Raw genomic sequence first — 10,630 nt, forward strand, 5'->3', positions numbered from 1 at the left:
AATTCTGGAAGTGTTACATCTCTACTTTTATTGCCTTGTTTGGGGTTCAGCAGCAGACTCTGACCCATGCTGGATGCAATTTCCAGACCATTTGTGCAACCAATCTTTCTCTTTCCCCCCCACCCCCCTTTAGCCCTCAGAGGGTTAATCATAGAATAGAATAGAATTGGAGCAACCCACTGTACATGGTTGGCTGTGCTTTATCAACCACCAGTGTCCAGTAGGTTACTCCAACCCTCTGAGGGCTAAAGGGGGGTGGAGGGGGAAAAGATTTTCTGGGTGGGGTGGGGTGGGGTGGGAGGGGGAGACTGCCTGAAATTGGGCATGAGCAGTTCAACATTCTCTGCCCTATTCACTGTCTAGTCTACCTCATAGGGTTGTTATGAGAAAAAATGGGGACAATATCATGTACCTATCCTTCTGCCCTTTGAAGGAGGAAAGGTGGGATACAATTGTTATAAATACCATCACTGGGATCATAGAATAGTAGAGTTGGAAGGGGCCTATAAGGCCATCAAGTCCAACCCCCTGCTCAATGCAGGGATATATCACTATAAATGAGAGCTGGGGAACCTCAGGCCCAGGGCCCAAATGAAGCTTTCCAGGCGTCTCTGTCTATCCCTCAGGACCCTCTGTAGGCCACACACTTCTGTGGCTTTGCAGCCTCCTTGGTTTTTTTTTCTTCAGGTTGGAATGTATCCTTGAGCTCTTGCTTGCCTGGATAAAGGATAGAGAGGAGTATGTGTAGAAATTTATATTCATTATTCCACCCACTTTTGCCTCTGTCCTCCTGCCACCACAGGCATGTGGCCTCCAGAAGGCTGCCCAGAAGGAATGCGGCCCTTGGATTGAAAAAGATTCCCGAACCCTGCAATTAACCTTGTAATGGATTAGCATAAGTCTTTGTAGATTTTATATTTTCAAAACTAAACATTTCTTTTTGCTCCTTCTCAGGTGCTGTTGCCACCATATGATGATCCTGCAAGTGGCACAGCCAAAGATCCCCCACCACCTTATGTGTCTGCATGAGCTCTGTGTGTGTATGAAATATACCTAAAGAACAAATAGCTTTTCTTTTCAGGACACCTGAGCAATAGATTCATGTTCAAGAGAGGTGTTTAATCTCCCAGGTTTTTCTTATTGCTATTTTGCTGTAGATTATTTTAAAAAAATCATTTTGCCTAAAGCAGCATTTGAACTGGCTTGAGAACCATCTTGATTAGCTAAGGGTATCGTTGTTACACTGATGGTTTGTTTTTTTCATGTCTCCTCCAACAAATCTAGAAAATCTATACTTTATACCCCTATACAGCTGTAGAGTGTAGAGTCTGATGTTTTGTTGCTTTCAGAATTTTCAGATCACGCCTCAAGTTGTGATACTGTCCTTTTTAAAAAAAACTTAATGAAAGATAACAGTTCAGTTTCTAAATAAAATCAAATAAAAGGTACCCTGAACATTTTTTGTTATTTTTTAAAATTTGTTAACGATTTTATACCCTGAAGATTTTAAGCTTATATTTATTTCATCAAGAAATATTCAAGACACACTTCTCAAATGTGGTAGTGAAAGCTTGTGTCTTCAAAAATTAAACTTTATGGAGTGGATAGCTGTCCTATGGTTTGAAGAAACAAATTTTTGTCACTCAACAGCATTTATACAGGTCTAGTTCAACTATGTAAGAATCACTCTTTATTGGGCTCTGTGCACAAAAGTGCTTTCTGTCTGTGGCTGATCACCCAGAAATGCAGACTGGTGCAGAGTATGTGCACACACTTCTCTTTACATGCTTTCTAAATCACAGCACCTATTTTTTAAGTCCACTCCAAATCTAGATCCCTAACTGGCCTGTTCTGGGGATCTTGAAGGTACAGAAATGTGGCTTTCTCAAGGTGTTGCAAATACTGCCTGCATCTCTGTGGCTCTCCAGATGTTGTTGAACTACAACCCTCATCATCCCTGGCCATTGCCCATGCTTGCTGGTGCTGATGGGAGTTGTAGTTCAGCAACATGTGGAGGGCCAAAGGTTCCCTATACCTGCTGTAGCAGGAAGTCTAATGTTAGCATCTATACCCCACACACTGTAGGCTGCTTCACTCATGAGGTTTTTAAAGAGTACCCATGAAATGTTTTATGTTTACACATTAAAATAGGTGTATGTTTACAGTGCATGAGTTTCATTGGTACAGGAGCTATGACAAATGTTTCCTACTGCTTAATGTGTGAAGTTGCCCTAAGATTAATAGTAGAAAGACCTGCTTATACAGGACATTGTATTATTCAGTGTATAAAGATGGTTAATTCAGTCACACCTAAATTAATGTGCAACTTTGTGTGTGGTCTCTCATCTAGGTTCCATATGGAAGTTCTGTTTCACCCTGTGGCCGACTGATTACTTCTGTTGTTAAGATAGTTCTGATGATATCCTTTGCCTGTTTATGTAATCCATCGAGCAATGGGAACAAACCACTTTTAAACATTCATTTCAGTGGAAGTTAAACAAGCTCTTAAATTTCTCTCCTTGAAATTGATGGCGATTTTAAAATGCTTACCTTTCTATGGATTGTGTGCAGTGTGATTTAAGATCATACAATATGTTCTTTGAGTCATTTGGTGTGGTAAACAATGAATACCTCTTTTGAGTATCCAAAATGTGAACATTTTTCCATGTGGGTTTGCTTGTAAATATAGCACTTTGGGAGCCATAAGCTAAGGAATACAAGGAGTGGGGTAACTTCTTTCTTCCAGTTGGATCCTTGGGCATGCCCCTGTGCCGGACAGGTAATGTGTATATCCGGCCATCTGCTTTGGTGTGAGAATTTTGGGTTTTCTTTGCATTTAAAACCATACTAGTGAGATTTATTTGTTAGTGCCTGGTTAAGTATTACACTGAATTATTAGCATTTATATAGTGCTTTAGAGAGTTCAAACCACTTCACATTCTTTATCTTCTAACCTTAGAGCAGTCCTGAAAGGTAGATCATTATTATTATCCCCATGCTCCCGATGTGCGGCTGAGGCCAGGAGTGACTTGCCTCAGGGCCAGCTGGTTTGTTCCTGGCAGAGTCAAAATTCAACATAGGGACATCCTGATTTGTAGCTCAAGTCTCAAACTGCACATCTTAGTCACATTTTTAAAACAACTGTTTAAAAACTACTCTATATTTTTGAAACAGCCGTGAGCCCCCAATCAACATCAGTGTGCTCCCCAGTCCAGAATAAGTCCTGTCTGACGTTTCAGCTGAAAATGGTTCTCTCCTAGTGCTTGTTTTACTAGGGAAGAAGCAACAATATTAAGACAGCTGATAAAGTTCAGGTAGTCACTTTAAATATGTTTGATTTAGTTTGCAATTTTAGTGAAGTTTCCTATAGTAAATCATTTTCTTTTGCTTCTGTTTCTGTGAATATGTGAAGTACAGCAACACTAAAAAAAACTCCAAAAACAATTGTGGAATAATGACACTGACTATTCTGCAGAATACTTTCCAATGGAGATGAGGAGTGTCTCAGTTTGCACAAGATAAAATAGTGGAAGGTGAAGTATATTCTAGCAAAATTCTAGGTATGCTCTATGTTTTTAATTGACCATGCCCACTTTTCCTTAAGTGGAGTAGTTTAAGCATAACAGGCTAAAAATATGCATCTTGGGCAGGCCAAGTTTGTTTTTTCCCAACAGCTGGGATCATTGCATAAGTATCAACATATTGTAATCAGTCTGATTTTACATCAAACCGCTGTTTCAGATTCAACTGTTAATGCACCTAAAATAGAAATAGAACATAACCTCCAATTTGAAACACAAAAGCCTGTCTTCACCATCATATGACACTGACCAATAAAAAGGCTTTCAAATAATAAAAATAAATTTGACACAGATTTCTAGGATGAATAATGAGAGAAATATAATTTTCTAGGTTAGATTCTCTGTAGAAACAATAGTAACACAGGAAAGGAGCAAAGTAAGAAGAACACCGACTAACATACAAAAATGTGGCAGGTATTGCCACCACTCCCCATATGCTCAGAGGCACATGTTACTAAATTCTTCTAAGCTACACAGGAAGTGGATTGGACTGTGAAAGACCAACCAAAATTGTGTTTGCATTTTGACAAATTTGTAGGGCAGTACAACATCTCAAGAGAGGAGATCAGGTCTCCTGCTCCGCTGCTGCATTTACTATAGCTGCCCAATTCCCCTGCTTTTTAAAGTTTAAGTTAAATGTCTGTTGGCTATAGGTACATTTTTAAACCGCAAGGGTTTTTTGCCTATTAGTGAATAGTTATTCAAATATGAGTTTCTCCTTCTCGTTCTTTTTAAAAACTGTTCCTTCTCACACTTTTTTTTTTGGGGGGGGGGGATAATGAATTAGTTGGGGACTATTATTTTTTGTTTATAAACAGTATTAGACATTTGGTCACTCATTATGAAAAAAGCAGAATTATACCCTGACCACTGCTTTGAGATTGGAGATTTTTTTTAATTATACAGTATAGAAAATTAAAGAAAGACAGGGAAAGACGATGGAAAATGAAGCAACTTCTCTTTTCTTCCCTGAGTAACCGAAAAGAGGCCCTGTGGGCAGGGTGCCACTGTGGATGCCCATACATCCAGTGCAGGCTGCCCAATGCAGACTATTCATGATTTTATGCTCACCAGCTGGGCAATAATGTGTCCCAAATTAGTTTATGATTTCATATTTTGCAAGGTAACTCATAATCTTTGTAGCCCTGTTAACCTCTAGAATTTTCTTCAGCTTTAGCTTACCTGGACCAGATACCATATTAGGCATTGTTTTGTTGAACTATTTAATGTTATGTATTTTTAAAAACATATTTATGAAAATAAGTGCTTGTACATATTTCTCATTTAAATCTTCTGTGTAAACAAATCAGTCCCTAATAAAAGGGTTATTTCCTCTTGTCTGTGTATGTTCTTTCTTTGTACATTATTCCCCTAACATTATCAAAGTCCTTGTCTGATATTTCATACTTTGAGCTCTTTCTATCTACTGTAAAAGAGAAGAGGAAAACCAGCCCAGCTCACATTTTCCCATGGAAATAAGAGTTGAGGCAACTAGCAGGAATATCCAGTCTTACAGGGGACATAAACATTCTGTGATCAATACATGATTGCAACATACACATATTTCAATCAAGTCGAACCAAAGTATTTTTTGCAAGTTGTGGAGTGGGAAATGAAGAATCAAGAGGATACGGAGAACAGACTAAGATAACCATCAGGGCCAGGGCTAGGTTATATTCTTTAACTAGGTAAACTTGGGGATGTTGAAGGTTTTACTTGTTTGTTTAAAACCTTTTTTATTGTCCTTCTGCTTGTGGACTTGGCCTTCCTCTTCCACATGTTCTCTAGGGGTTGGGGAAAACCCCAGATCAGATTTGTGGGAGGTGCATGGGTAGAGTAGAGGAAGTCCTTGTACTAAAGGGATTAAAGAGGAAGAAGGGCCTTGGCAGATCTGAGAGCAGATAGGTTGGCATGAGAGCCCACACATTTTCGGATACCTGTGGAACAGTTCAAAGCAGTCAGCCAGCCAGTGGAGGTATTTATCACTAGTGAGATATGATCCAAGTAAATTGCACCAGTCAAAACAGTACTAACTGAAACTTCCAGACTATCTTCAAAGACATGCCCATGTACAGTAATCCAATCAGGAAGTTTCCAGATCCTAGATCACTGTGGCCAGACTATCCATGATTATAAGATTATTGTTATCCTTAGCGTAACTTGGAGAAAACTGGGGGAACCAGGGGCAGTATTTCTTAACACAAGTTCAGTGTCTGCCAAATTAACTGGCAGGACCAATAGAGACAGCTATTGCGGGAGCTGAAAGGGGAGTTGAAATTGCCCACATTTAAAAAAAGAAAACTGCAGCTGAACGTCAAGAAGACTGAAGTAATAACAGAAGATTTGTGTAACTTTAAAGTTGACAACAAGGACATTGAACTTGTCAAGGATTATCAACACCTCGGCACAGTCATTAACCAAAATGGAGACAATAAAGAAATTAGAAGAAGGCTAGGACTGGGAGGGCAGCTATGAGAGAACTAGAAAAGGTCCTCAAATGCAAAGATGCTGAACACTAAAGTCAGGATCATTCAGATCATGGTATTCCCAATCTCTATGTATGGATGTGAAAGTTGGACAGTGAAAAAAAGCGGATAAGAAACTCAGTTGAAATGTATTGAAGGAGAGCTTTGCTCATACCATGGACCGCAAAAAAGACCAATAATTGGATGTTAGAACAAAAGCCAGAACTATCTCTAGAAGCTAAAATGATGAAACTGAGGTTATCATACTTTGGACACATCATGAGAAGACATGATTCACTAGAAAAGACAATAATGCTGGGAAAAACATAAGGGAGTAGAAAAAGAGGAAGGCCAAATGAGATGGGTTGATTCCATAAAGGAAGCCACAGACCCGAACTTACAAGATTTGAACAGGGTGGTTCACAACAGATAATGCTGGAGGTCACTGATTCATAGGGTCTCCATAAGTCGTGATCGACTTGAAGGCACATAACAACAACATTGCCCACATAGCAATAAATGGAAATGTGATTTTGGATACCTGTTCATGTAAATATCAGCTTGCAATCCTAATTTTGTCTATTACTCTTGTCATTCTATATTTCTATATTATCCCCAGTCTCTGTAAGAAAAATAATATTTTAAAAAGAAAGCACAGAACCAGAAACAGACACTGAAGCACTGGTATCAGTTGCCAACTTTGTTACTGTTGAATTTGAGACTGGGAAATGGAATAGAACTTTTTTTGGCCAGGTGATGCAATATGATATTAATAAATATGAAATCCTTTTCTTTAAAAAAAAAAAAAGAAGTACTTCCCTGGCATTTATTTACAGGCAGGATGGTGATAAATGTTGGGTTGTAAAGAATCAAATATTTAACAAAATTTACATAGTGCTTGAATGTAAAAAATCTCTAAGCGGCTTACAAAACACATTAAAATTATCAGTAAAACGGTTAAAAACAAGTAATTAAAACATTTAAAACAAACAAACATCTAACTAAAAAGAAAACAGATCAACAGCTATGTGTCTGGAAAGGCTTGCCTAAACAAAAGTTTTAGGCAGGCACCAAAAGGAATACAGCAAAGGCACCTGCTTGATGTCAATAGGCAGGGAGTTCCAAAGAGTAGGTACTGCCACACTAAAAGATTGATTTCTTATATGTGCAGAACAAGTATTATGTGGCACTTGTAACAATGCCTGCTCCACAGAGCAAAGTGCTCGAGTGGACACACATGGGATAAAACGGTCTTGCAAGTTAACTGGTCCCAAGCTGTTAAGGGATTTATATAGTACTTAATACACCTTGAACCTGGCCTGGTAACAAACTGGCAACCAGAACAGTGATATTTCATGCTGACAGGGTCTCGCTTCTGTCAGCAGTTTGGCTACAACATTTTGCACTAACTGCAGTTTCTGGGTCAAGTGCAAGGGAAGCCCTACATGGAGTACATTGCAGTAATCCAGTCTTGAAGTCACAGCTGATAAAACACTCATAGCCACTGTGTCTACCTAGACCTGCAGTGACATAACTAGATCCAGACACACTCCCAGACTGTGTACCTGCTCTTTCGGGGGGAATGCAACCCTGTCCAGGAAAAGCATTGACCAATTTCTCGAACATGGGAACCACTCACCCCAGTGACTTCATCTTGCCGGGATTCAGTTAGGGTGTTACTACAGCCAAGTGTAATTTCCCATGGGCGTTACACCTTCCTACATGCTGATCTGCAACTAGTGAATGCATAGTACGTGACATATGCACAGGGCCTTCCTTTTGAAGGCATTTATTTGAGGGTGTCTGTCATTGAATTGTCTCATGTTATGTTGGTCATGGGTCATTTGCCAGAAAACCTTTTTTTCTCCACAGTTTACAAAAACATTAGCATAGGTTTGACACTTGCCCATGAAACATTAGCTTTTTGTGTATGTTTCTGCAGATGGAATTTTATATTTTGATTCATACTTTTAGAGAACACAATGGTCACAGTTACAAATAAATTCTTGAGGTTGCAAAACCATTATGTTGGTCACACCTTTTAAAACACAATAAAAAGGAAATATGTAAATTACCTGTGGCATACTTCATGATTTTGTTTTGTAGGGAAGATCAATCCAGTTAACAAATGGTTTAATGTTAATTGGAGGTCAAATATTAGCTAAAACACAAAATATTATGGAAAGAAGCTTACAAATGTTACATTGGTCACTATAAAATCACCCAATTTCAGCATTCCTATTCTACAAGTGAACAGACATCGCCCATCTGCTTTATGTGATGGATGACCCTTGATTCTTCTGTTGCTATGTGACCCAGAACTGCACTGTACTTACCACTCCTATTGTTCCATTCTTGTATTAAACGAGCTCATACCTACTTCACTGCAAGTTGTTCTTGGCATTGCTGTGATTTCAGCATTGCTCCACTTGGATGGGTGTGTTTTTCCTTAGAATATCAACAGCTGTGGAACTTTATGCATTTCATTTGTATCGCACTTGGTTTGAGAAGCAATATACAAGGAGTCACTATGTATTCTATATGTATGGTATCTTGGACTAAGGGAGCAAAAGCTCTTTGCTGGTCAATGTGCTTTGTGCTTAGCAGAGCTTTGAACCCCACAGTTAATAAAAATAACAATTATAAAGCAAATGATTAAAAATATATAAAACGTTAAAAAAAAGTACATAGGCAGTGGAGCAATCCTTCTTAGGAAGGCTACACAACAGAAGCTCTCCAAAAGCCTTACAAAGTTAAGAACCAAATGCCTGGGAGAAGAGAAATTTATTTATTTATTTATTTGTTTATTGGATTTCCTAGTCGCCCATCTGGCTGGCTAACCAGTCACTCTGGGCGACATACAAAATAAGCAAAATAGCACAAAATGACACATCAATACAATAACATTAAAATCTAAAAGCAATGATGCTAAACTCTAGTCCACCCCAAAGGCCTGCCTGAAGAAATGTTTTTGTTTGGCACCTAAAGATGGATAATGATGGTGCCAGGTGTACCTCCCTGGGGAGAGTGTTCCACAAACGGGGGGCTGCCACTGAGAAGGCCATTCTTATGTTGCCACACTCTGCACCTCCTTCAGAGGGGGCACAGGAAGAAGGGCCTATGATGCTGAGTGCAGAGTCTGGGTTGGTACATATAGGGAGAGGTGGTCCTTGAGGTACTGGGCTCCTGATCCATATAAGACTTTATAGGTCAAAACCAGTACTTTGAATTGAGCCCAGAAACTAACTGGTGCAGTTGTGCCAGAATTCCTGTCCAAATAGGGTCCTAGTTTGACAATAATACTGTATAATCTTCCTTGGATGAAATGTCTAGGAAAAGCATAGCTACCTTGAGAAAGGAATGGAAAAATTGCTGAAACAGAGATAACTGGAAATAAAAGGGAAGATCTGATGCTGATTAAAACATGATGATTTAATTTTTAGTGAGGCTGTTTACTTTTCAGTGTCACCAAGACTTTGCAGGACAGATATCTGGGCTTGGGCCCTCTAGATATTTCTAGCTAGGTACTTAGTTTAGCAACAGGTATCAGAAAGGAGTTGGGGATTATGTGTTTCAATGTGTTGGCCTGTATGAGGTATCCAATGACTGGTTTGTATGCCACTAGCTCTCACAAATGGATTTGTCAAGTGCTTCTAGAGCAGCAGTTCCCATGAGCTTCATTCTGGTGGTCCATGGTATGTCTGTAAAAATTCAATAAAAAAAAACCATGCAGCATTTAGCCCAGCACATTACAATTTAATACTGGGATTAATACTGGGGTTTAATACTGGGAACAATCTATCTTCCCCCTGATCAAAATGCTCAGGGAGACCTTGAGATGAGATATGAAATTGAGGAAGCATCCAAACTAGGAAATGTGGTAGCAATGGGTGACTTCAACTACCCAGACATATACTGGCCGCATATGTGTTCCAGTCATGACAAAGAAGCAAAATTTCTAGATATTCTAAATGACTATTCCCTAGACCAGTTGGTCATGGAACCGACCAGAGGGATGGCAACCCTGGACTTAGTCCTCAGTGGGGACCGGGACCTAGTGCGAGATGTAAGTGTTGTCGAACCGATTGGGAGCAGTGACCATAGTGCTATTAAATTAAACATACATGTAAATGGCCAATTGCCAAGAAAATCCAACATGGTCACATTTGACTTCAAAAGAGGAAACTTCACAAAAATGAGGGGATTGGTAAAAGAAAGCTGAAAAACAAAGTCCAGAGGGTCACATCACTCGAAAATGCTTGGAAGTTGTTTAAAAACACTATATTAGAAGCTCAACTGGAGTGCATATCGCAGATCAGTAAAGGTACCGCCAGGGCCAAGAAGATGCCAGCATGGTTAACGAGCAAAGTCAAGGAAGCTCTTAGAGGCAAAAAGTCTTCCTTCAGAAAATGGAAGTCTTGTCCGAATGAAGAAAATAAAAAAGAACACAAACTCTGGCAAAAGAAATGCAAGAAGACAATAAGGGATGCTAAAAAAGAATTTGAGGAGCACATTGCTAAGAACATAAAAACCAACAACAAAAAATTCTATAAATACATTCAAAGCAGGAGACCATCTAGGGAG

At 39.3% G+C, this 10,630-nt stretch overlaps 1 protein-coding gene across 2 annotated transcripts in view; it reads left to right on the top strand.

The window, feature by feature from the left end:
- The window catches only part of LAPTM4B (lysosomal protein transmembrane 4 beta), an 82,021-nt gene extending 77,152 nt beyond the window's left edge, over positions 1-4,869 (top strand). For both annotated transcript variants that reach the window (XM_061603621.1, XM_061603632.1), the window contains exons 7-8: positions 955-1,036; positions 2,351-4,869. In XM_061603621.1, the coding sequence (XP_061459605.1) occupies positions 955-1,029 (75 nt within the window). In that variant the 3' untranslated portion in view covers positions 1,030-1,036; positions 2,351-4,869. The remainder of the gene's footprint in view (positions 1-954; positions 1,037-2,350) is intronic.
- The last annotated feature ends 5,761 nt before the right edge of the window (positions 4,870-10,630 follow it).

Source organism: Rhineura floridana, chromosome 1, assembly GCF_030035675.1.
Source record: "Rhineura floridana isolate rRhiFlo1 chromosome 1, rRhiFlo1.hap2, whole genome shotgun sequence".
Classification (NCBI taxonomy): domain Eukaryota; kingdom Metazoa; phylum Chordata; class Lepidosauria; order Squamata; family Rhineuridae; genus Rhineura; species Rhineura floridana.